Genomic DNA, 27,588 nt, shown 5'->3' with positions numbered 1-27,588 from the left:
GTTAAGTATTGATCATAGACCGTAAAAAAAATATCAATATTGATCAAATGTATAGGCACGTGCATAAACATTTAGAACAAAAATATAATTAGCATTAACATTAAACAATTTTTTTTATTAATTATGTTGCCAGTTGCCTTGACCATATACTGTAAAAAAAAATAGGCCTTGACCATAGACAGTAAAAGAAGGCCTTGATGAAAAAGTTCAAATTGATTCAGTCACATTGAACAAATAGTTCAGAACGGCTTATAAACCGATTCAGAAGAGTCACTGAAAAGAGCCTATCCATTATTTCATAATAAAAGTCCTCACAACTGAATGGTTTGTCTTAGCTTCTAAAAATACAAGTTGATTAAATCGTTTTGTTTACCTTTTTAAGAGTGTAGTTCACATTTTCATTTGTTATCTACAGTTTTTTTTTTAAGATGAAGGACTCCAAAAAGCCACGTAACTCTTAAAATAATAAAACTCTTATTTTGTATAACATTTAGGCAACCTTTCAAACACCCTGCCAGAGTGAATTTGTCCTTTACTGTGTTTTGGTATTTACAACAGCAGCAATGGTTTCGTTGTCGTTAAATTCACTAAAACAGATCATGAGATTGATGGTGGATAGTCCTGGATTTGATCGGGTTTTAAGTAAGGTAAGTTATTTGTGTTAAATTTAGCGATTCTCCTTGACGAACCACACATTAACATGCAAACCAGCCAGACCAGTTCACACTGCACTAAACATAATGAGCGGTTCATAATGCGTTTAGGTTGAAATACTGTCTGCTACCCCTGGGAAAGTGGTGTGTGAGTTGAAGGTGGAGGAGGAGCACACCAACAGAGGAGGCACTCTTCACGGAGGACTGACAGCCACGCTGGTGGATGTGATCTCCACCACTGCCATCATGTACACTGAGAGAGGAGCTCCTGGAGTCAGCGTGGACATGAACATAACGTGAGCTCTTGGGTGTTTGTGTCACTGTACAGGTCCATAATAGTATGTGCTACTGTGTCATGTAAAGGGTAAATGTAAAGACCGGGGCCATATCTCAGAAATGCTGTTGTTTTAACTAAAACTAATTGTTTTCGGTAATTGGAAAAGAAAAACATTAGTCAAGTCTAGGTAACACTTTACAATAAAGCAGTAATTAACATTAGTTAACTACTTCAGTTAACATTAACTAAGAATGAACAATAATTCTACAGCATTTATTAATATTAATGTTAATTTCAACATCTACTATTAATGAGGTATTCAAATCAAAAGTTGTGTTTGTTAACATTAGTCTGTGCACTGTGAACTAACATAATAAAAATACAGTTGTTCATTGTTTGTTCAACAACACTTTACAATAAGGTCGTATTAGTTAACATTAGTGAATGCATTAGTTAACATAAACTAACCATGAACAACACCTCTGTGCAGCATTGGTTAATCTTTAACGTTAGTTAATAAAAATACAGGTGTTCATGTAAGTTCAGTGCATTGACTAATGTTAGCAAGATTTTAATAATGCATTAGTAAATGTTGAAATTAATATGAACAAAGATAAATAAATGTTTTAAGAGCAGTTCATTATTAGTTCATGTTGTTAACTAATGAACCTTATTGTAAAGTGTTACCCAAATGATTTGCTCATTGCTAGTTCATAGTAGTTAATACATTAGTTAATGTTAACAAATTAGACCTTGTTGTAAAGTGTGACCCAAGTCTTTTAATTAAAAAAATAAAAGCTAAATATTAGATGGTAAAACTAAATAGTTCTATTACTAAAACTAACATAAATTAAAGCTATATTTAAATATAAAAAACAACCAATAAAAACGACAAAAGCACATACATTTACCACAACTTAAACTAAAATTTAATTAAAATAGAAATATTGAATATTGAAAATATGAATAAATATTATAACAGTATGTTATAGTCTAGTTTTATAAATGCAGTGGTTTGATTGTTGGGTTCAGATACCTAGCTCAAAACCATCTTTAAATTAGATTTTTTTTTTAAATTATTATTCTGTTCCCTAAACTATCATTTCAATATATTAATAATTTTGTAACAACTGTTGGATAAACAAGTGAACACAATCAAAACCACAATGGCATACTATCAGACAATACTCAGCTATGTTATGCAAATGCAGATTTTAGCTCACGGTTATTATTTGCTCTGGACGTGGGTATTTTTCATAAATGTCTGGTAGGTTATACTTTTTTTTTTTTACATTTATTGGCCAAAATAGTGGTTTAATGAATTGTTCAAATTCAGCTGAAAATTCTTACCTTAGGTTATTAAATGGCAGGTTCCCACTGAGACATTTATAGAGGCATGTTGTCACAAAAGGTCAACATGCATGTTATTCCCCTGCTATTAATGGTATAACCAAGGCTTTAAAATGATCAACTTGGAATAAAAGTGAAATAATAGTAAAATGGGATTAAAAGAGTGACAAGTAGCCCCAATCTCCATTAAAATTTCAATAACTTCCATTCATCATCTAGGACGGACTCTTAACACTTACATTTGTTTTCTTCTACTGAACAGATACATGAATGCCGCTAAAATTGGAGAAGACATCCTGATCACTGCACAGGTTTTAAAACAAGGAAGGACTTTGGCATTTGCAACAGTGGATCTCACCAACAAGGCGAACGGAAAACTCATCGCTCAGGGAAGACACACTAAACACCTTGGTAGCTGATTATGCACGTGCCCTGTAAATTATGTAGTTCTTATTGGTATATAATAAAGTCCAGCATAAAAATATTTTGCACTGTGTTAAGATATGTTCAACAGCGTTTATTTCAACAGAATAATTCAAACAATGGGTACATCAAAATAATGACAAAGACCCACCTTCCCCTTCAATGTGGACTTAGAATTTCAAAAGGGGGGAAAAAAGTAATGATTTTATGCCATATGAACAGACAAAGATGGCTTACAGATACCAAGTCCCAAGCACTGCAATATTTAGTACTCTCAGAACAGGGTGGTCTATTAAAGAAAAACAAATCCATAATGATCCATTTCAAGTTTCTCTATGAAATTTCTCATTAGGTTCATAAGCTTGAACATCAGTTTCCCATCACATTCCCACCACCAATGATTACATCTGGTATCAGTAGCTTGTATGTGTATAGTGCAGGAATTGCTCGATTGGTGACATTTACCATCCCAAGAAAAGAAAAAAAAAACAGCATCAGAATTCCTCCAACAGACAGTTTGTGTCAACCATCTTAGATATACATCACACACCGCACCTCCATCCCCATCAGGCACCATTACTCCAGAAATGATAAAAACAAATAAGGTTTGTAATATTATAGGCAAGGAATGACACTCAAATCAAAATGTCCAGCAAAAACTAAGGCAGTAACTGAATGAGAAGCAATGCCTACACCAAATGAGTTAAGTATTGTTCACCTTGTATTAGAAGCCTTTTGAGGAAGACTACCCAGGCTCTTTTGTCCTCTGTCACTGATTGTCATTACTCATGAAATCCCTAACTCAATATAACAGACACGTTAACTATCCCTCATGACACTGATGTTAAAGCCAGTCCAACACTAGACGATCACATGTGTGAGACCTCTGTCATTGTTTTTTTTTTCTCTCTCTCTTTTTTTTTTTTTTGCCTTAACATAAAGAGTTCCTTCGGTGACTGGTATTGTTGACGGTGCAGCTCCAAGAGAACAACCACTCAAAATCAATGTTCATGCAGGTTCAAATAAAAACTGATCAAGAGGGGAGATGGGATGAGCCAAACCAAGATTGGTCGGGGGAGGGATGAAACAAAAAAAAAAAGGAGCTAAATTAATCTCAAGATGAAAATGAGTGGTTAACAAAAAGGAGAGTTCCAAGCACAAGTTCAATTCTATTCAACTGAGGGATGTGTAGATAAGGACAACTTGCTTCGAGGCCTTGAGGGGTGTCTTCCGTGCGTTTCTCCTAGTCAGGCATGTATGGACGGAGGTGGTCCTCGATGTCTCCAACCCCCCAACAGGTAAGCTGATCCTGTGGCAGGTAGAGACAGAGGCTGCACAACTTGAAAACTGTGAGCTTGGCTTTTGGAGTCTGTGAAGGAAAGAAGAGAAGAAAAGGTTTTTAATAAATACTATATTAGGCAGTAAGTATTAGGGTATAATAAGGTGGGATTCACCAATATGATGACCAATACTGATAAAACTGTCACTGTAATGAGGTGTACAATTATTAGGGATTAAAGGGGTCATGAATTGAGAAATCAACTTTTCATTCAGCCTATGATATAAAAGTTAATCGTGATATAAGAATTAACCTGTAAGTTTCGGAGCTGTTTTATTGACACCAGGCCCAGCAAAAGCTTGATCTCAAAATGTGCCAGACTGTGACGTCAGAGTATGGTGAAACGGAAGTAGTAGTACGCCTGATTCTGTAGCCCTGCCCACCGACTCGTTCAAGAAATGTAACATAAATAACACGGGCCTTCGTAGAGCTAAAAGGATCGCACTACCGAGCAATAAACATGCTGAAGATAGCAAGATATTGCACTATGCCTGGTTGTGGAAGAACACAGTCACTGCAAAAGCTTCCTTCGGATTCTAATATTATGAATGCATGGTTGAACTTTATTTTGAATGAAGATCCAGCTCACACGGGGAAGACATGCGCGTTTGTTCCTTCATTTAACCACGGATTCGTTTGTAAACAAGAGACTGGATTTGCAGACAGTAATGAATGAAGCAACACACTTTTTTTTTAAATATGTGATAGTATTGCATTGTTACAGATCGTTTGATATCTATTGATTATGTGTACGTGTCTAACTGAACATAACTTAGTACGCCGTCACAGGCTGGAGAATCCTTTATTTGATGTGTTGTTGGTTCATTGTGCTGCGATTCAGGATCAGACTAGAACATGTATGGGCCAGGGCTCGCAAAGCCAAACGTCCAGGGGCTATGTGTTTTTGGTTTGCTACCAAAACGTAAGCCCGTCGGCAGGCCAGTGAATCTTAAATAGTTAAATAACATTCCTTTCTTGATGTGCGTTGTTCACTCTCTTGACTTGACATTTGATCTGCTGATTTGTCTGACTCTGCAGTGAGGCTGGCGTGTGCATGTGTTAGTGACGAACGGTTCACGGTTATATCCACCGATCGGGCGAGGCAATTAATAAAAAAATAACATTCCAATTAATTGCGGGTGGATGAGAGATAAATCATTGTGTTTGGTTGATAAAGATATTTTGCGAGCCCCGTGGGCGATTCATTCCGGTTGCCGTTTTCCCACACGCTTTCAAAACAATTCCTCATGAGTACTCACGGGGAGACGGAGCTCATTATAATATGCAAAGCTTATCCAATCATAGCAGTGGGCGTTTACTTCCAATCTTCAGTGCGGCAAGCCGATAAAAACAGAGCGCTCCATGAGAGAGGCTCAAAATCAAGGTAGAAAATTACTTATTCAATATGATGTTTTTGAATGTAAAAAACACACGAACGTCATTAGTTGCCCTAAGACAACAGTACATACATTTTTTTTTAAAAAGCCAGTTCATGACACCTTTAACTTGCGTTAAAATTCTGCCCATTACTGACAAGTCAATAAATTATTTTTCTATTGCCAATAACCAATAAATAACTGATGTTAAAATAAAGAAAGTAGGTTACTTAATATTATACGGTAAATATTAGGTTATTATAAAGGTGTGTAATTATTAGTAATTCACTGATATTAAAACTCAACCAACAATGATGACTAGAGTTGGGGTACTCGGACTTGGACTCGGACCCGAGTCCGGACTCGAATCCCATTTTGAATGAACTCGGACTTGTCACGCACTCGGGTGAATTTGTACTCGGACTTAACACTGACTTGCACATTTTGGACTCTGAAAATATGTGAGTGCAGTCGAGTCCGCGTCATGTGTAACAACAAAACCGGCATAAAACTAAGATAAGAAATTAATGAACGTCTCCCCGCCTGTGATTTTACTGCACCACACCGGCAGGCAGCAGTAGCATCATCGTATGCTTGCAAACAATACACACATCACACGGATCGCAATGCGTGGCTAGGACAATGTCTTCAAAGTCAGCAATAATTTGTTTTGCTTTTGAAAATCACAAAGAATTTATTTGCAAGAAATCCAGTAAAAAGAAGCACTCTGCGGATTGCAAATCAACTGATGTGTCTGGCACGACTTTCTACCGACATGTTCAAAGAAAACCTAGAGAAATGTAAGTTGCTTATTATAACTTTTAATACCAACTTAAATCCAAATAACTTAGGGATGGGTGATATGACGATATATATTGGATTTTTGTGTGCATACTATGGATGTCACAATATACAGAACCGTTCTGTACGGCATTCACGGTTGAATATCTTGAATACACGCTTGGGAATTTTTTTTTCTTCGTTTTTGCATTTAATTCATTTTTATTTTTAATTTTTCTCCGTTTATATATCTCTCAGTTTATTTTGGCTCTGTTTGAGTGTGCCTGTGAGTCTACGCACTGATATGAGCAAATATCCAAATCATATGCACTAAAGTTAGGGGGTGTTTAGCAACGCTAGCAATGCTGGTGTCAGAGAGTTATACTCAAGGAACACTATAGTTATTCAAAATCACGAAAGTCCATTATTTGCATGCGTTTTAAAGCATTTCTAGTTAAACGTTTCATTCGCATGCTTGTGCACTGTTAACATGCACTGAACACACGCACTAAAAGCCTGTCAAACACACGTGATTACTGGACTAAGTAGTCTTACTGCACTAATACTGTCAAATACACACATGGTTAACATAAACACAGTCGGTTATGTCTAAAGTGAAAGTAAAATCGGTGTATGTCTGTATATTAGATGTGTAGAGGTCTTAAATTGACAGCAGCGCAGCCTATAGTGAACACGCTGCCGCTTGTCCTTAAAGGGACAGTTCAACTCTAAAATTATGTCATTATTTACTCACTCTAATTTTGTTCCAAACCTGTATTCATTTCTTCTGTTGAACACAGACAGTTGAATGGTAGCATTGACATCCATATTATTATTTCCTACAATGGGACCTGGTTGGTTTCCGACATTCTCCAAAATATATTTTATGTCCAACAGAAGAATGAACTTTATTCAGGTGTAAAACAACTTGAGCGTAATTGATGACAGAATTTTCATTTTTGAGTGAACTATCCCTTTAATGTTAATAAAACAACAAAAAGACAAAAAGAAAATCACTCACTCACGACTAACTTTAGTAAATTTAATAAGAATCACTAAACATGTAATACAGTGAAGTTTGTTTTATTTTACATTTAATTGTTTTATTAAATTTCTATAGTATTTATTCTTACTTGAATAATCCTACTTGAGAAAATATATCATTATCGTGAAATAAGATATTAGTATCGCCCACCCCTAAACATTAGCATTTGGTGATACCAGAGGCATTAAATAATTGAAATACAATAAACAGGTTAATTTGTTTTTCTTGCACTTGTAATAATAAAAGTTCTACATATATCTATGTCCATTCTATTGTTTGAAACCATTTTTGATTGTAAACTAGTTGATCTGTTGACAAAATAAAAATGTTAAATGGCAATGGCTAGATGTAATAGTGGTATTTTTTGTTAAATGTTATATTGCCAATGGTTTAATGGGTTGAAAGGTTAAAATATTAATAGAAGATACAAATTTACAATACCAATTTCTAATCTTTTTTCAATTGAATTAGACTCTGGACTCGGGCGGACTCGACTCGGACTCGGTCAATAAGAACTCGGACTTGAGTCCAACTCGGCCCCTTTTGGACTCGGACTTGGACTTGATTGTTTAAGACTTGGACTTGACTCGAACTCGACAAAGGTGGACTCGGACCCAACACTAAAGAAATTACTTTATATTATGATCTATAACCAATAAAATAAACAGATAAATATATTATACAGCAAATATAAGGTTATTACAATGCATGTAATTATTAGTGTTTCACTGAAATAAAAATTCTGGTCAACAGCAATAACCAATCGTTTGTTAACAGATTGTAATTTGTTAATATGTTATGGTAAATAACCAATAAAATGGCCAATGTTAAGGCCCAGTTCCACAGACAGGGCTTAGATTAAACCAGGTTTAAGACTTAATTCAGGACATTTAAGTAGCATATATAAGTATATCAGTGCAAGTTGCTTTCGGGTGAAACAGCTCAAACATGCATTTTAGTCTGTGACTAGCTTAAGCGTGGTCTGTGAAACCTGGGGTAAAATTCTACATGTCGTCAATTTTTTTTTCTTTCCTTTAAAGCCAGGTTTAACTATAATAAAAAAAATATGGTTAAGATGAATTATTAATTTTTTTCTAAAATATTAAAGTCATGCAAAGCATGTTTAATAGACAATGGATTCAGACAAGATGAAAACACTTTGGTGAATTTTCTCCTAATAGTAAAAAACTGTGTACGAGTCTAGAGTGTTCTTATCGGTGTAAATGACTTGATTATTTTGTCTATTTAAAAAAAAAAAAAATCAAACGTTTTAAATGCTGCAAGCAAATTTAGGCATCACAATATGCAACTAGTATGAAAATGCATCTTCATATTGAGAACGGCTAAAGATTACATTTAACAGTGTTACTGGAGTTAATCTTTAAAATAACTACATGAGCTGATTGCACAGGTAATCTAAATATAAAGATTAGAAATTAGCATGAACAACTTAACATACGATATTAATAATTAAAAAAACAAAACAACACATATCCAATTCATTATCCATGGACATTTATTCAAACCCCCAGTTTCATAGACAAGGCTTAAAGGATTAGTTCACTTTTAAATAAACTTTTGCTGATAATTTGCTCACCCCCATGTCATCCAAGATGTCCATGTCTTTTTTTCTGCAGAAATGCAGTTTTTTGATGAAAACATTCCAGGATTGTTCTCCATATAATGGACTTCAATGAGCTCCAAACGGTTCAAGGTCCAAATGACAGTTTCAGTACAGCTTCAAAGGGCTTTAAATGATACCAAACGATACCAGACGATGGATAAGGGTCTTATCTAGCGAAACGATCCACGCTCGTATTTTGACCTCACTTAGCGGAAGTTATGGCGGAGGTCAGAGATGATCACGTTCGTCTGATAAGAGGTAAAATAATAGCATAAATCCTGCTCGGTTTCTCACAGAAACTGATCGTTTCGCTAGATAAGAACCCTTATTCATCGTTTGGTATCATTTAAAGCCCATTGAAGCTGTACTGAAATGGTCATTTGGACCTTGAACCGTTTGGAGCCCATTGAAGTCCATTATATGGAGAAAAATCCTGGAATGTATTCATCAAAAACCTTAATTTCTTTTCGACTGCAGAAAGAAAGACATGGACATCTTGGATGACATGAGGGTGAGTAAATTATCAGCAAAAGTTTATTTAAAAGTGAACTAATCCTTTAAGGGACTATGATGCCCAGACTATGCATGTTCGAGCGGTTTTAACTCAAAGCAACTTGCACTGACCAATCTTAAAATATGTCACTGCCATTGTTTTGTCACAAGATGCACACCAGTAAAAAAATTTTTTTAATCTTTCTAAGGCACGTTTGCCCTAATTGAACTAAGGCCTAATCCTGTCTGTGAAACCAGCCCTTAAAGGGATAGTTCACCCAAAAATTAACATTTTTGAAAAAAAGAAGAGATTGTTGAATAAATTGTTGTTTTTTTGCACACAAAAAAAAAGTACTCCCATCGCTTCATAACATTTAGGTCGAACCACTGGAGTCACGTGGACTATTTAAACAATGTCTTTGCTACCTTTCTGGGCCTTGAAAGTGGTCGTTGTGTTGCTGTCTATATGGGGTCAGAAATCGCTCGGATTTCATAAAAAAATATCTTCATTTGTGTCCCGAAGATGAACAAAGGTCTTACGGATTTGGAACGACATGCGGGTGAGTAATTAATGACAGAATTGTCTTTTTTGGGTGAACTAACCCTTTGTTTTAATGAACCAACCTGTAAGTGCTGTCTGTCCATGAAGAGAAAGACAGACTGATTGGGGTTGTTCATAACCATCCCAGCCTTGTCCTTCCGACCAACAGCATGCAAAAACTGCTTTTCATAGTCTCCATGATGAAACTCGAACTTGGCCTGTGAACGTTCAAAAGTAAATGTAACTACATGGAGTCTGATTTACATTAACAGCATTACATTTGTAAATGGATTTTACATATTTCCCCAACAAGACACACGGTTCTATGTACCATTCATGTCCATAGTGCAAATGGTGCGTGTGCTTAAGTTGAATACTTGGTGTCAAGGGTTTGAACAAGCACCTTACCCCAAGTATAAGCAATAATAAGCAAGCATCATGAGTTATACCTGAACAGGCCTGAATGGTTCATCTTCAGCCCCTTTCCATCTGGAGAACAGGAGACAGACAATCTTCTCAATATCATTGCGGGGCCAAAGGATAAAGTCCATCTCCTGGGTACAACCTATCACATCCTGTACAGATTTAGAAACATCAGTGAGATGCAAAACAGAAAATGAACTCTAATCACATGACACGTGGACAAGACGGATCATTAAGATCGCAATGCAGCTGAATCTTCAAATGTCTCTGTCAACAAACAAAAAAAATGTGTCAATACTTACTCTACGCATCGACTGGTAACGAGGCGCGTGCAACTGCACCACATCTTTCTGGAGAAGATCTAAAGAACTCTCCAACGAGTAGCTCGAATCCTTCACACCTTTAAGGATATTTTCCTCATAGTTGTTTGTCATCACAGGTACCACCTCAGCTACTTCGAAGAGTGCGGACTTCTTTTTCTGTAAAAGTGGTGTCAGGGCATATTAGAACAATCGCAGTCCATTCCCAAACCATTTATCGGTTTCATACGGAACCAGTCAACTTACCTTTTCCTTAAATACAAAGGCAATGTAGATTTTGAAGTCGAACTGATCGGCCAGAGATTCTCGTTTCTTCCGTAGCTGGGCGCGGAGTCGGTTTCTGGTTTGATTCCGGCGAGAATTTGGGTCTCCCATTGTTACGGACAGTGCGATTTTCCTAACGCAGACTTTTTCGCTTTTTATTTTCTTGACTTGTAGCCTGTGGTTTTCAAACCCTTTTAAAAACTTAAGAAGCTATAACCAAACACTACCTGCAGTACATACTAATTTGAACTAAATAACAAAGTTAGTGAAATCAAATCAAGTCATTTTTAATCAATACGGGTAGTGCACTTGGGCCAAGTATGTTTACACTTGTCTAAGTTTTGATGAGTTACACCATTTTTAAAACAAACAATCAAGCCAAGGCTAAGTGTATACTAAAAGAAAGCACTCATATAACACGACCTGATCAATTAGTATTCTTTTATATGAGAAACTGTGTTGTATTACTGAATAAAGGACAGAAAACACAAATGCCTGCTACACTGAAAAACCCATACCGACAGTTTTGAGTGCGAGTCCGTGTGTGAGGGGACAAATCCCTGGCTTTAGATAAATAAACCTTGCTTAAAGTTATCTAAAAAGCTGACCAAGAGATTTGACTTTGGAAAGTCTCTTCCAGTTTTGACTCTTGCTTGTATCCATGTCTTAGTATAAACGGTCTCATAAAAGCACATCTGAATGACAGGTGAGAAAGACAACCATGGCAGAGAAATGCAGACGCCATGAGATCTTGGCACTGAGTAAGAACACCGAGTTTGCGAGACATCTTGGGGTTTAAGGGCATAAAATGGGCCCATGAGCTCTCCTGCCACGGTCGAGTTTCATTGTGAGGCTTTTATTTTGTGGCTGGCTAGCAAACTAATGCTAGCTAAGCTGAATACACACACGCCACCGACTGATAACAAGGTTGAATGGAGCTACATCTCTTTTATAACCAGTATGAGATCTACGATAGCATTCAAAGCTAGTAATCATCAATAAACCGACTGTTACATTTTGTGTTTGCCTGTTTTTTTTGTTATCGCGATGCTAGCAAAGACTGGCTTCGATGCGTGGCTTGCTAACTGGCTAACTATTGTTTCTCGTCATTTTTTTTCTCGAGTTGTCTTTCAAGCCCGTTTTGATCCGAGCAAGTACTGCAAACAATCCTAACACGTCTTAATACACCGAACTCAGTACAAAAACCCGCCCCGGATGAATCGATCCTCGGCGGAGGTTTAGCTTGATGGTCGCCGTTTGTTTTCGAGCTTTTCCACAGTCGTCACACACCCGTACATGCCATGTCAAGATAAACTGACAAACCAACCGAAATCCTCCGTTCTCTCAGGTAACAGACGGCGGGATCTGCATCGCGGTGGACCCATAATGATGGAAGGAAAGGGTGAAATGTCTTTCGAGCGATTCTTTCGACTGTCTCGGCCCTTTGTTCTACGTTTGTCAGGAAAATAACAAGCGGTCCTCGCCGAACAAACAACTCAAAATGGCCGATGCGCGTCACGCAGCTGTGCACATGTGACAGAGGAGGAGCGCGCGCTGCTGTCAGCTGGATTTATGTAGATGAGTGTTGTGACACGTTTTGTTTAAACGTGTCACGACAGCGTATTTCATTGTTTTATTTATGTACAATATGTCTCAAACGTCTATATATTCTCACTATTTGTCTCAGTTATAACTTACAATTAACAGGGCAAATGTGGCTGTTGTTATAACCTACAAACTACTGGAGTAAAAAAGTAGGTGGGTCGCAACATGGATTTAATGTATAAAATGGTCATGACGTGGAGGATAGATGCTAGATTAATGTAGATACGGACATAATGGATTAAAAAATCTATTTCATTGTCACTTCGACCCTAATGTATTCAAGATTTAACATATATAACGTTACACACAATTTAACTGTGGACAGTACTTATTTCAATTGTATTAGTGAACTTGAATACCAAGCTGGATGCCAACCGCCGTAAAATACGAAGAAGAACTTGAATATCCCTTGAATCCCATGGTCTGTTTACGTCTCTCTATCCGCGCGAAATTCCGGCGTCACGTGACGGTACAAAGGCAGTACTTAAGCAAGTGGCGCGCTCTTCAGTTCACACACAAGCTGTTGAGAAGGCGTGAGTTATTTTGTAGTTCGTGCTTATCGTGCAATTTCCGTGAGTATTCTTCATTATTTTGAGTGTTTTATATTAGCTTTGGATTAGTTAGGTTGTTAAGGCTTTCCATTGATTTTTAGAAGTGTAGTGTGCGGTTTATATGGTGTATATGTACGAGCGTGGCTCGGTTTCATTCAGGTTGTCTGGGGACAGACCGAGGCCTGCTCATTTTTTGGTATAAGCTTGTGATTTTTGATGTAATTCGTTCATCTATATAGCCTTAAAATACAATAACGCCAGATTTTGTCAATCCATGATTAGTGTTTTAGTTAATTTACTAGTCTGATCATGTTAACTGTTTCACTAGTAATACTTTAGTCAACTATTATATTAAGTAACTTAGTTGACTACAAGTTTCAGTGGTTTTCTGCTATGTAACGTGCTATAATTAATCTAAAGTGTCCTGGTAATCTATGGTGTAGTCAATTTATGAATTAAAAAAATATATATTATCCACATGGCAAGATATACGCTTACCTTAGTTTGCATTGTTTACTACTTTTTTTTTGTTAATTTGAACTTTAACTATGGGCATGTCAACCAACATATCCCCATGTTTCTTTTAAGAAACATTAAAACTTGTGACTTTGTCACGGAATTCCTGAATTGTTTTCTAGGTGAAAACATGAGCTCCATCAGAAGACCCAAAAATGCTGAGAATCCCGCTGAAAACATCAAGGTATTTTAGAACATCTCCCTTAAGTGCATTAGTTATGAATTAATTCAGTTATTATTAGCTCTAAGATTGGTGCCTGATGGCTGACCCACTGTTCTGTTTGGTGATTGAGTTAGCTGATGTTTTAAAGTCTTGCAACATACCCATTGATTAATGGCCCCTAAAACTGGCATGAAGTGGATGTGATTTTAGTATTTTTGTTTTGTTTTTTTTTCCTTCCCTTTGTTTCTTCCTTGTGATTTGTGTATCCAAGGCCCTGTTCACACCTGGTATTAAGATGTTTTTTTTTGGTTGATTCGATCACTAGTGGGTGACGCTAAATACAGATGTAAATGGGGTCTAAAATGTTTTGAGCTTTGACCAAAACGCATCTCAATGCCAGGTGAAACCACTTCTTAAACAGGGTGGGCCTTTACTTTGCAAATTGAGAATCAATTGGATCGTTGTGTGTTGCTGTTATGCGAGTGACAGGTTGTCCCGCCTTAACGCCAGTAAGAGTGTCATCAGAAAAGAGATGCCACTCCAAGAGGGAGGGGGGGGGGGGGGTGTTATTTTTATTGAATAGTTATAGGGCACATGACTATTAAAATGTATGGGTGAATAATCTTTAATACTGTATTTCTTAAATTTAAAAGCTTGTGGCTGGGTTTTTTTATGGTCATGTATCAGTGACCTCTAATGATTCCTTTGTTTAGGTTAGTCAGTTTTGTAAAAAATGGGAAAATATCAACTATTCAACAACTCTTTTCAACTTGCTCCAGTTAGGACAAACTGAACTGAGACCTTGCTCTGTCTCTGAATTAATCATTGTCGGTGTGTTGAGATCCAGTAACTGTGCATCCGTCTGCCACTGTATTGTTTAAGTGAAAACATTAACCAACTTCAAACTTGTAGTTGGTCATAAGGAGACTTCTGTGGTGAGTTCCCACGGTAATTACAGGTTAAAGAATGTTGCAGTTAGGTAATAATGCAGGCGGTCCAATAGCTACCCGTGGGAATTGGAGGTGTCTACGGCATGCAGCTGATGTGTGGCCTGCCCCTTTCCCACGCTTGTTAGAACGGCCGGTACGTGGAGTTGCTCCGATACCTTGCTTGTTGCGGTCTTGTACTGACAGCTTAACAAGTGTAAGAGGAGAACAATGACTGTTGAGGCAGGTGAATGGAGCCTGTTACAGTGTGCATGGATAGAGTTGCTTGCCTTTCCGTCTCACCAAAATGAGCCTTTATTCTCAGATTCTTGTTATTACTGACACCTGAGGACCCTGAGATTAAGACTTAAATTTTATTTTCTTCTCAGAAATTCCTTGTAGCCCCAACATCTGGAATGGGATCCGGAAGGAGAACGCTCCAGGTCCTTCAGCCGTCTGCTGTAAATAAGAACCTTGGTCGTATAATTGAGGTACGTGGTAGTTGTCATTTTGGACTTTATAAAGTTTAAAGACTTTAGTTTGACACTTTCGCTCCATGTCAATCTCACCCTGTTTAGACTGGCAAATCGGTTCCTAAAAGGAAGATGTGGAGCGCAGAGCAGGTGAAAGCTTCAAAGAGGGTGAAAGCAGAGGTGGCTGTAAAATCCACAAGTCAAGAAAATGAGAACCAGCCTGAGGGGGTCACGCAGGAGGCCTATGAGCTCATGATCAAAGGTAAATTATCACATGGATGGTTCAGAGACATTGCTTGAATTCATTACATTCTTTCCAAAGCTGTTCCTTTTAAAGGTCCTGTTCTTCGTGATCCCATTTTTCAAACTTTAGTTAGTGTGTAATGTTGCTGTTAGAGCATTTATAATACCTGTAAAATTATAAAGTTCAATGCCAAGCGAGATTTTATTTAACAGAAGTTCCCTTTCAAAGCCTACAGCGAACGGCTGGTTAGGACTACATCCTGGTATTTCCTGCTTTAATTACGTCAGTAGAGCAGTATGTCGACTAACCTCCGCCCACAAGAGTACGTGAAAAAGGGGGCGTGGTCTTGTTTCTCCCGCGTGGAGAATAGGAAGTGTTGCGTTCATATAGTTTGTTTGTTGCCATGTCGTCGAGACGCTGTTATTTTCATCCCGGAGTCAAGTCACCTTTGTTTGGCTTTCCCAGGGACGCTGTACTTAGAGATCATTGAGCGCATGCATCCCCGTTATGGTGAGAGGCGTGACCTTTCCGGTAACGTGCGCTCTGCGTGCGCTAAGCTGCTGTCGAATCACAACACTGGAACCGCTGGCACAATCAGAACTCGTTACGTATTTCTGAAGGAGGGACTTCATAGAACAGGGAAATCTTTCAAGCCGTTTTGAGGACAGTGAAAACAGCGGTATACAGATAAGTAAATTGTGTGAAAAATACTGTTTGTTTTTTTTTTTACACGCGAAACATGAACGCATGTTATATTGCACACTGTAAACACAATCAAAGCTTAAAAAACACGAAAAACGGGACCTTTAATGCTGCCATGCAGAGACCAATTAGTACTTGGTGATATATTATACAGAAACCATCATCTTTATTAATCCAAAGGAGCCCACAAACCCTGTGACGTCACAGGTGTAGTACGGCAAGATGGCAGCGCCCATGCTACAAAAGCCGTAACTTTTTTTTTTTTTTCTTTAAGTTGTTACCTTTATCATGTTTATCCAAGTTGATTAGAGTGGAAAACAACTTACTAAATGTTAAATTGACTGGCGGTTTAATTTCCACTTGTTTTACAATGGTTTGTCTTGCCCAAAAGTATACATATTGAGACTGACAGATCTGAGTAGACCAGTCTCTTTCCAGGTCAACCTATAGCTACCTATAGAGTTTCGTGTGGCTACTTTAGCAGGCTGAGCCAGAGGGGTTTTGGCCAGTGAGGGCCCATGGCTGACAAGTTGCATGAAGAAAAGACATTCAGCTTTGATTACAATAGTGCAAGCCAAAATTTGCTTCATTTTGACCTTGAAATATTAACTTGTTCCGGGCATAGCAGTGTGCTACAGCATCATTCACCCATTCAGAAAGACATGTTGCAAAAGTCCAGTGTAGACCGCTTCAGACCGTTAAGATGTCATGTCAAATGCAGTCAGTATAGATAAGTTGAGTGGTTTCTAAAAGCGAGACCCTCTTGTTCGAGTTGATATTTTGGGCCCTATCGTAGACCTGGCAGAATGTGGCACCAGTAACCGCTAATTTCAGCCTGGCACAGTTATCACCTTCACATCCAGCACCTCGTTGTTTAAATGGCAAATGCATTTGTGCCCATCTGCTGGTCTGAAAACAGTGTTCAGGCACATTGTTGGTGCGTTGCTATTGAGGCAACTGAAATCAACTGCGCCATTGACCAACAAAAACTTGGTCTAAAGTCAATAGCGCAGTTTATTTAAAGGGCGTAGGGATGTGATGGTGAGGATTTTCCCACCGGTTAATTGACGTGTGACAACACCGGTAATACTGGCATCACCGACTCTGCTTTTAAATCACTAATTATATCTAACCGAAAGTAACCTGCACGACCGCTCTGGCTTTCATAACGGAACGGAACTGAAAATGCGCCAGTGCGCACACTGTGAATGACGGCATGTCTGTAAATGCGCGCTCTGTGCGGCCGTGCACATTTTACATTCGGTTTTGAATTGGCGCCAATTCGGCTGCGGGTTGCTTGAATTGTGGGTTAATTTGCCCTTTTTTTTATTTTTATTTTTTTATTTTTTTTATGAAAAACACAACAAAACAACTGACAAACTCCCTTGAATTGGCGCTTTTACGTTTCGCTTTGAAACCATATCTTCCGCGATCCTCTCAGTCAGCTCCTCACCCTGATGAATGACTCTCGGTCAGATCATGCTTTAAGCAGACACATTCAGTTTTTATTTTTTGTCTGTTCTCTAACTGCACTAAATTATTTTATTACTTTAAAAAAAATCTAAATGGCGGTGCCACGGTGGGCAAGTGATGTAACCGGTGTTGAGTCTGAACACTGGCAACACTGACTATCGTAGCAAGCCTAAAAGGCAAAGCTGTTTTAAAATATTCTTGGTTACCCTATGTTACTGGACACTTTGATTTGACTTATTTATAATTTTTGCCTCCCGTGTGTGTAAATCCATTGCTAGGGTCAGACAGTATTTTTTTTCTAACAGTCTTACTGATGTGTCGGCGTTTAATTTTATATAAAACCACATAGCTTATCGTTAATTAGTTAAGATGCTGAGATTTTTGACATTTGAACATGGATTTTTTTTTTTGTATACACCGATGTTTCATGGAAGGTTAGGTCATGAATATTTGCCTAAGTTATGGAAATGTGTACAAACCCTGCTTGAGTACTGTAAGTTCAGACATGCGTTTGCCACATGCTGTTTTTCTACTATATATTACGGAATTGGGTTTATTTATTTTCCAGCTGCAGCCATTGTATTGGATGTGTTTTCTCTCTCTTTGCAGAAACTCCTGGGTCCTCCTACTGGAAGGAGGTGGCAGAAGAGAGGCGCAAAGCACTGTTCAGTGTACTCCAAGAAAATGAAAAGGTGAGTTAATCGTTGAAAGGTCATTTTCGCTAATGTTTAGCCATCTTGCTCAATTTCTCTTTATAGGGCTGCTGAATCAGTAGTTCATGACACTTGTTTAGCGTGACCTAGGCCCCCCTGGTTTTACAATTGTTCATTTGTTTCATCTAGTTGCACAAAGACATTGAAGCCAAAGATGAACATATTGCTCAACTGAAGAGTGAGAATGAGGAGTTACAGGAGCTGGCACAGCATGTACAACACATGGCTGACATGATCGAAGTGAGTGCTCTGTTCTGTATGGTCTTTAAGTGGTGTCAACCTTGCCAAGAACCAAGGATGAAACCACCATTATGGTGGGACCAAAGAATATAGTAATTTGAGGGGAACCTCAATGTTTCTGATCCCCATGTTAACTTTCTTTTCAATCAGAGATTAACCGGCAAAAGTCCAGACAATTTAGAGGAGCTGCGCGAAATAGCCTTTGATGCTGAAGATGACGCGGAGGAGGACGATGAGGATCAAGAAGAACATGGAGATGAGAGTTCTTCTGATGAAAGCCAGAACAGCGAAACAAACACCGAACAGTCACATGACCGTGCTGTGCCACACGAGGATGATTCCACAACAGAAGAAAGCTGAAATGATGCCCTTGGAAAAATATTGAACTGAAAAGAACTGTGATGGACCAGTTATTTGGTCTTAAGTGAATGTTTCTTTTGCCTTTTAGAACGCATGCACCTTTTTTGTTTTAATACTTTTATCTTTGCTGTAAATGAGCTTTTATTTTCAGGACCTGTAGTTCATGTTCACTGCCAGTGTACATATGTAAACTTGAATGCCTACAATGGAAATAAACTCCTATTTTGTACACATGCTCTTCTCATGAATGCATCCCTGGTGAGCTGACACTGCTGTAACGGAGTTTGAGGCTATTCATCTAGAAGTAAAATTCCTCCCTTAGACCTACTGTCAATCATTATATTAAATAAGTGGCAAGAAGAGTGGGATGTGTACAAACAATAAATGACAAATGTTTGCTGGCTGAAGAAATTAACTTTAGCAGGGTGTTGTAGAGCCCAAATTCTTGACTTCACCTATTTAGTGCCTGTAAAGTAGAGCGACAAGCTTTTCCTAGTTCTAAACATGTCTGAAACCTAATCCCACACTGTTGTTCATTTGCTTCAGACACATTTGACCTTTGTCCTATAAAATGAGTACATAAAATGAGTACATTAAATGTGTCCCCATTTGCTCAAATAGCAGCAACTCCACAATAATGATTTCACAACTTTTAAAAAAAGGGGGGAAACGGACTGAGATTAACGGCAGTGAAAAGGGAGAAAGATGTTAATTTACCATCACTCTCATAGACACTATTATAAACACCCTCACAACACTTAATGTAAAAACTTTGCAGAATTTACGACATGGATAACTGTTAAAACGCGCCACCACAGTCTGTGAAAAGGGTCTATTTATCTAAGTAAAGGTGCGCTAGCGGTTGATAAACAAGTGTTTACATCTAGCCTAGCGGAAGAACATTGTAGCCGGAGCTACTGTTTATGACGAGTCACTCAGGTACTGGGATATTCCGCAGCGGTTGTCACGCCAGGTCTAAAATAGTCAAAATATACTTGTAGTGATTCAGGAAGCATTAAACAAAAACACAGTTGGAAGATAGATTCATGATGTACTCATTATATATTTTGTAAATTTTTTACAAAAAGGTTACATAGTAGAAAGCAACACACTTTAACATTGTCATTACAGACTAAAAAACGGTACAGAAATGTTAATTCCCAAAATGCTTTGCATGGGACTTGAATAGATCATCCAAAATGTTGAAATCGTTTTTTTTTTATATATATATATATATATATATATAATCGACATTTGTGTATTTTTTTCCCTTACATTTTTAGTTTGGTTAATCCTGGTGTGGTAGCCAAGCCTACTGTACTGTATTTTCTGTAGAATTCAGAAAGAAAAATACTTTTGTCTGGTCATTTTCTTTTACCTCTGTTACAGTTTTTCTCCATTGGTTTGGCTCATTTCTTGAAACAGAAATTACATTCTCAAAATTGTAAGATAATTTGGCAAAACAGTCTTACAGTTCAGCACAACACTATAGCTCACTTGCAAAAGCTAATATCTCTCCCAAAACTGTTCACTCATGCTTCAGAACTAAATTCCTTTCCCATATAAATAGTCAGTGCCACCAAAATAGCAAAGATCCTTCTCAATTGATTTGGCTCATTTCTTGAAACAGACCGGACGTTCTCAACTCTCTTGGTGCTTTTGCCAAAATAACGTGGATGGTTCACCTGCAAAAGCTCATAGCTCCCCCAAAACAGTTCACTCATGTGTCAAATCTAAATTTCCTTCTAATTTAAACAGTCAGTGTCCCCAAAATGCTTTGTCCCTTTGGCATTGTGTAAGCACTGCAAGTCAAAATGTTTAGATGTTTTGTCACTATGGCAGAGGACCATTGAAATATCCCTGATGTCCACCTTTCAGTCTTAGCCCAGTCCTTCATTTTTGTCTAGCTAACAGAATACAATTGTGTATAAAACTGAAAAAAAGAAATAGGATTTTAGGGTAAGAGTAGCCTCCAAGGAAATTGTAACCATTATCATTCACACACATAAAGTAACTTCCATACATCAGAGTAAAAAGAAAATGTATACAGCATAATATACTGTAATATAACACAAACAAACAAAAAAACTATGAAAATTACCGTCCTCACCCTCCTGGCCACCCACACGCTGCTGTTCTCAATCTTACTGTAAACACTTGTAAAATTTCTACTTTTCTAATGATATAATCTGGGTTAGATTTTTTTTTCTGAGATATTGTTAGAGTAAAGTATAGGAATATATTGACCAAACAGTACACACAAGACCAGTACTGCATGCATATTGATGAAAATATTTATTTCTCTCCACATTTGTAAAATCATTCGATTCATTCATGCGTTTTCAAAGGTTTGTTTTTTATATCTGCTGAGGTTGGGCTGAAGTCTCTGTCCAGCCTCTCTCTATAGTCAACCCATGGGTACTCAGTAGAATCGCATCTGATAACTTTGGTCCCCGTCTTCTTTGGCCACATCCTACTCCAGGTCTACCTCTTCCTACCCCCCTTACCCTCTCTTCCCCTCTCTACCCCTCTCTACCCAACTTACCCTCTCTTCCCCTCTCTACCCCTCACTTAGCCTCTCTTCCCCTCTCTACCCCTCTCTACCCAACTTCCCCTCTCTACACCTCTCATCCCCCCTTCCCCTCTCTTCCCCTCTTTACCCCTCTCTACCCCTCTCTACCCACTTCCCCTCTCATCCCCCCTTCCCCTCTCTTCCCCTCTCTTGTTCATTTACTTGGCCAGGTGCCTCCATGTTCAGAAATTGTACTGGTCCTGCATGGTCAAGCTCTTTACATATATGTTTGACAGCTTTCACAGTCACCTGACTGTCAATTGCTGTAATAAATTTATCAAATGTTCCAAGGGATTCATGGTATTCATGGTATTATGTTCTTGACTAATTTTGACAATTGAACAGACTATTGTGCATGTGATGACTTATACAATGAAAGGACGCTGATACGTTTTGGAGCGAACGACCATTAGACTGAGAATCACACAATCAGTTTAGATCAACAAGATCTAATCACTTACAAACTTTGCTAAATGTAGGCTACCTGTACTTAATCATTTGTAAAGATGTACTGAGACATTGAGACATGTACTTAGACATTTGCAATTTGATGAAATGAATGAGAAATGCTATTCTGTTGTGAACAATTGCCAAGTGGTTTGGAGATTTGTCCATGTTGTTTTGAGAATGTAATTTCTGTTTCAAGAAATGAGCGAAACCAATGGAGAAAAACTGTAATATCAAAACAAATGCTGATTTACATATTTTCCCCTTTTTCTCTTTAGTTGAAAATCATTAATAAAACGTTGGTAACACTTTACAATAAGGTTTCACTAGTTAACATTAGTTAATGTATTAACGAACATGAAGTAACCATGAGCAATACATTTGTTATTGTATTTGTTAATGTTAGTCAAAAATACAGCTGTTCATGTTAGTTCACAGTGCATTAACTAATGTTAACAAGATATTAATAAAGTATTAGTAAATGTTGAAATTAACATTAACAACGATTTATAAATGCTTTAGAAGTGCAGTTCATTATTAGTTCATGTTAACTATTGTAGTTCACTAATAAACCTTATTGTAAAGTGTTACCAAAGTTAAACTAAAATACAGTAAAAACAGTAATATAGTGAAATATTATTACAATTTAAAATAGCCATTTTCTATACATTTTAGTGACTATTTAAAATGTAATTTTCAGCATCATTACTCCAGTCTTCAGTGTCACATGATCCTTCAGAAATCATTCTAATGTGCCGATTTGCTGCTCAAGAAACATTTATTATCAATGTTAAAAAAGAATTGTACTGCTTCATATTTATGTGGAAACTGATATATGAATAGAAAGTTCAAAAGAACAGAATTTATTTTAAATGGAAATGTATGTAACAAAACAAAGAATGTTTTACTTTAAATCAATTTAATGCATCCCTCACTGAATTATTTCTTTCAAAACCTTTGAACGGTAGTATACTGTATGATTAAAAACAAAAATGGCACAATGTCATATGTGATAATTATGCAAAAATAAATTTTATTGCCACTTTCAGCAGAGGAAATACAGTAAACACACAAAAAAAATGAAACAATGAGGGAACATTAGCATTGTGACCAAGTGAAATCTGCTTTCATTCAAACGGTAGTAGCTAAAGCTATTGCAACGGCAAGCTGTGCGCTCAAGCCCTCGACACGTACAGTCACACGCTCACGAAACCATAACAACAACAACGACTTTCCTATCAAGACGGACACTCATTTAATGAGGTTTGAACAATAAAATGCAGTTCACTGAGCTTCTGTCTGAGATGAGTACAAGGCAATACATGTTAATTCAACCTTTTCACTTGATATCTCTGTGCAGGAGTGATCACCAATGCCCAGGGTCAAATACTGTAATGGTGGTCACAAAGCAAGAGGAAAACATTAATTTCTGTGACTGCTTAGAGAAAACAGGAAAAACAAAAGTATCATTTTTGAATATGTTATAGATAATTCTGATAAATAGAAATATAAACCACAAAATGGCCTTAAATATATATCGACTACTGTATCATTATGGCTTTAGGAGTTTGTGCAGTAGATGCCAAATAACATGTTAAGAAACAATCTTACCCAAACATTTCAGTTGTGCTTTTGAGGCATATACTTACAGCGTACTCAGTACATTCCTCGAAATGTGCTCTTTTGATGGATTTAAGCCCCTGCTTTCATACAATTCTCAATGTCATAGAAAACATTTGTAAAAATAGGTAGGGTGATCTACAAAACTGCGTTTTAATTGCTGCCATAAGCGTCAATTCACATTTGAGAGACCAAACACTGGGTGTGTTAACGTCACAAAGCGAGGCAAGCGTTCGGTTAGCAAAGAGCTTTTTTTTTTCCAGGTCATGTGCTTAAGCATACTGCAAAGACGTTCAGGAAAGGTTCCCTTGAGCACAAATACTGTAGAACTCAGCGAATGCACTGCTAAAAGATGATACTGATCAATAAAACATCTTTCTATGTGTAAAATGCCAACTATATATAAAAAAAATATTTCATAGTGAATAGCCCCTCAATAATACCAAATCCTGACTGTACCTAATCATATTGTGAACAGATGTTTAGTACAATATTAATACAATCTGTTCTCAGTATTTTTTTAAGAGGGTGAAATCAGCGTCATACCGTTTATAGTCAAGAGAAATTAAAAAATAAATAAAATGATATTACAGTCACGTGACTCAGTAGTACAGTAACAATAGGCACAGAAGCAAGTTCGGATCACAGAGCAAATAAACTTCCAGTTTTCTGCACAAACCAAAATTCACAGTAATGTATCACACTTCTCTGACTGAATAAAAGTGCATTTTCAGAGACTCCGATGGGCTCCAAACAGCCCTTGTTGCAAGATCCCATGTGCCCAGGCATTAGTACCATGTTAATGCAATTGTTCACTACAGGCTCCGTCCATAGAAATATTCACTCCTGACCAATGAAAGCAAGCGAGCGATCTGTAAATCAGCAGGCCATCGTCCATGCCGTTTTTTTAGTAGTCCATATGCCCGGCTGGGTTAGAACAACACCTAAAATCCTTCCTTTCCCAGCAGTTATAGAAATTTCACTTTGTCCAGGTCTAAAAAAAAAAAACTCAAACTCGAGCATTAAAATGGTTCCTTATAATCCCTGAAACGGAACGGCACGTACAGAAAAAAAATTTCCCAGGACAAAATTAAAATAAGATTTGCTGTGCTATTTACACGCCTCCGAATAACTAACTGCCAATAATAAATACTCTTCTTATTGTTCAATCAGCAACGACTCATGACCACTGCGACATGAGTAGTATAAATGAAACATCCTGTAGAAAAGGAGACCTCGTGATGAAGGTCTCAAGATATGGGCCTGCATCGGAGGCGAAGCCTCACTGTTCTACTTGCAAGCAGGTCGTGTGTATTTCCCGTCAGGTGTGTGCAGGGTCACGGGGATGATAAGTTGATATTTCTAAAATGAAGTGGTAACGGCATTACCACGGCGAGTCCCCAGCCGCACAATCTCCCTTGGTACAGTGTCCAACTGCTCGTATGCCAGACGCCCATCTTCACCTGAGAACAGAAACACACACAAACAAGTTCTGTAAGACACGGAAAGGCTGGAGATGTTGTTTATAAGCGTTGAGACCATGTCTGTGCTACGGAGCATCTGCAGAGTTTTTAAAATGAAGTTTAAGATCTGCACAAATAAAATGAATACAGTATGTCCATAGAGAAGAAACCCAGTATGTCCATTGAGAAGAAACCCATAATCTCAAAATAAATCATACATCTCAGATTCTTTTCCTTTAATTAAACAGGTTGGGGCACATATTTAATGAAGACTTCAAGTCGGCATGAAGTGGAAGTTGCGATAGTCTTTTCTTCCCTATTGGGTATATGACTGAAACTGAAAGAAACAAAAATGTAGGACAGGACTTGATTTTGTCGTTTGCTATTTCTGTGATGTCATGTGATTAACAGGCTGTCCCACCCTTGTGCCAGTAAACACGTCATCAGGGAAGGGAAGTTATTTTAATTAAAGATTACGAGGGCACATGAATTAAAAACAATGATGTATATTATATATGCACAGATAAATCATTTATAATAAATACTGCAATATTCCATTAAAAAACTTGCTTATACACTATATTGCAAAAAGTTTTGGGACGTGTGCCTTTACATACAAATGAACTTTAATGGCATCCCATTCTCAATCCGTAGGGTTTATTATGGAGTTGGCCCACCCTTTGCAACTCTAACAGCTTCAACTCTTCTGGGAAGGCTTTCCACAAGGTCTAGGAGTGTGTATTTTCACCTGGAAGCGCTTTTGTGAGGTCAGGCACTGATGTTGGACGAGAAGGCCTGGCTCGCAGTCTCTGCTCTAATTCATCCCAAAGGTGTTCTATCAGTTGAGGTCAGGACTCTGTGCAGGCCAGTCAAGTTATTCCACACCAAACTCTCTCATCCATGTCTTTATGGATCTTGCTTTATGCACTGGTGCGCAGTCATGTTGGAACAGGAAGGGGCCATCCCCAAACTGCTCCAACAAAGTTGGGAGCATGAAATTGTCCAAAACGTTTTGGTATGCTGAAACAATCCCATACCATAATCCCCCCTCCACCAAACTTTACACGTGGCACAATGCAGTCAGGCAAGTACCGTTCTCCTGGCAACCACCAAACCCAGACTCGTCCATCAGATTGCCAGACAGAGAAGCGTGATTCATCACTCCAGAGAACACCACTTCTCTACAGTCCAGTAGCGGCGTGCTTTACACCACTGCATACGACGCTTTGCTTTGCACTTGTTGATGTAAGGCTTGGATGCAGCTGCTCGGCCATGGAAACCCATTCCATGAAGCTCTATACGCACTGTTCTTGAGCTAATCTGAAGGCCACACGAAGTTTGGAGGTCTGTAGCTATTGACTTCTGGCAATTTCTGCACACTGTGATTGGAACACCTGAATTCAATGATTTGGAGGGGTGTCCCAATCAGTGTTGCGAAGTCCGCGTTCAACACTGTTGCCGCGGGCTGTTTTTCATGTCCGCGGGTTGAAACGACCCCAATTATATGATATTTAGCCCTAGGAATGCAAATTTTAGCAGGCAACCCTGCAAAAAAAAACATATTTTACCCCCCAAATGCTATTTTCACGAGAGAACCCCCCCAATTCGCGATTGGGCTTGTTTTGTGATAGCTTTGAGTAGCAATTGGGTTTTTTTTGTTGTGAAAACCTGGCAACCCTGCTCCCAATACTTTTGGCAATATAACTGCAAGTTGAAGATACTCAAAACATGTTTTATTCAATATTTACCTATGTATTGAAATTGGTTGTGCATCGATACTATATATTAATACATACGAATTAAAGGTTGATTGATATTGGAGTTTTCTGATACAATAAAAATGTGTTTAAAGAAAGGCAATTAACAGATTATTGTGTCAATACTAGCATAATCTATATACTGAACATAGCCTTTTTTTCCCTAATAAATACACCAAGACATTTATTTTGAAATGTCATTGATTTCTGACTAAAGCTGACATTCAAAATGTAAAAATATACAATCAACTCGACTACTGAAAAAATATGCGTTCTTTTAATTCAGCAAAGATCTCCACTGGTCACATGTCTTAACGTGATGCGAGATCAGAGTTCACCAAACTTAAAAAGTTTTGCATTTCGCTGCATTCCAATCCAATTCGCATTTGCATGCGTATGAATGGAAGTCAATGGAAGGAAAAGTGTAGTGTGCCCGCCCCTTAAGGGAGATAAATTATGTAATCGTACATCCATCTAAAACGTATAACAATTTAAACACCACAAAGTAAACATTGTCATGATTCATCAAGAGTAGATCATAAGCAATCGTTTGAGATGAATATGCGGAATTGATTAAACGGCAAGCATGTAGACCACGCAACAGAGCCGCGTTCTGACTTTGAATGTTCAGTGCTCATATTTAGTTCATTAAATCATAGCATTTTGAAGTTTAAGGATCCACAGGGACCCTGGTGTTAGCATATTCCCAAAAGTTGATTGTACAGTATTTCTTTTGGGGGAAAACAGACCAAAAATACACATTTGTGTCTAATAAAATGCTGTCTAGAATGGGTCAGTCAGATGTACACTCATTTGCAGAAAGAGCGTAAACAAGAAGTATCATTGAATTGACTAA

The 27,588-nt window shown here is 37.9% G+C and overlaps 5 protein-coding genes across 9 annotated transcripts in view; 2 read left to right on the top strand and 3 right to left on the bottom strand.

The window, feature by feature from the left end:
* The window catches only part of bzw2 (basic leucine zipper and W2 domains 2), a 440,416-nt gene extending 424,381 nt beyond the window's left edge, over window positions 1-16,035 (bottom strand). The window contains exon 1 of the mRNA XM_079830053.1: window positions 15,832-16,035. The gene's annotated coding sequence lies outside the window, so the exon portion shown is untranslated. The remainder of the gene's footprint in view (window positions 1-15,831) is intronic.
* On the top strand, window positions 482-2,757 carry acot13 (acyl-CoA thioesterase 13). Its single transcript, XM_079830058.1, has 3 exons — window positions 482-647; window positions 765-949; window positions 2,543-2,757. Exons 1-3 carry the CDS (start codon window positions 564-566, stop codon window positions 2,697-2,699), a joined length of 426 nt encoding a protein of 141 aa, XP_079686184.1. The 5' UTR covers window positions 482-563; the 3' UTR covers window positions 2,700-2,757.
* Window positions 2,769-12,603, bottom strand: cUnh6orf62 (chromosome Un C6orf62 homolog). The gene is made up of 5 exons (XM_079830057.1): window positions 10,890-12,603; window positions 10,626-10,802; window positions 10,350-10,475; window positions 9,984-10,118; window positions 2,769-4,072 (listed from the first exon to the last, which is right to left on the bottom strand). The coding sequence occupies exons 1-5, from the start codon at window positions 11,016-11,018 to the stop codon at window positions 3,947-3,949; spliced, it is 693 nt and encodes a 230-aa protein (XP_079686183.1). The 5' UTR covers window positions 11,019-12,603; the 3' UTR covers window positions 2,769-3,946.
* gmnn (geminin DNA replication inhibitor) lies at window positions 12,443-19,105 on the top strand. Of its 2 annotated transcripts, none has more exons than XM_079830056.1 (7): window positions 12,443-12,665; window positions 13,702-13,763; window positions 15,058-15,159; window positions 15,247-15,403; window positions 18,170-18,252; window positions 18,403-18,513; window positions 18,664-19,105. In XM_079830056.1, the coding sequence occupies exons 2-7, from the start codon at window positions 13,710-13,712 to the stop codon at window positions 18,871-18,873; spliced, it is 717 nt and encodes a 238-aa protein (XP_079686182.1). In that variant the 5' UTR covers window positions 12,443-12,665; window positions 13,702-13,709; the 3' UTR covers window positions 18,874-19,105. The 2 variants fall into 2 exon arrangements, with proteins under 2 accessions (XP_079686182.1, XP_079686181.1); XM_079830055.1 differs by having other exon boundaries at window positions 12,446-13,084.
* Window positions 19,106-22,902: 3,797 nt separating this feature from the next.
* ripor2 (RHO family interacting cell polarization regulator 2) overlaps window positions 22,903-27,588 on the bottom strand; it is an 85,164-nt gene continuing 80,478 nt past the window's right edge. For all 4 annotated transcript variants that reach the window (XM_079830042.1, XM_079830040.1, XM_079830041.1 and 1 more), the window contains one exon: window positions 22,903-24,975. In XM_079830042.1, the coding sequence (XP_079686168.1) occupies window positions 24,875-24,975 (101 nt within the window). In that variant the 3' untranslated portion in view covers window positions 22,903-24,874. The remainder of the gene's footprint in view (window positions 24,976-27,588) is intronic.

The sequence above is a fragment of the Gobio gobio genome (assembly GCF_949357685.1).
Source record: "Gobio gobio genome assembly, chromosome: 11".
Taxonomy (NCBI): Eukaryota; Metazoa; Chordata; class Actinopteri; order Cypriniformes; family Gobionidae; genus Gobio; species Gobio gobio.
Note: the sequence above shows the minus strand (reverse complement) of the source record. Positions and strands in the feature narration are given on the sequence as shown.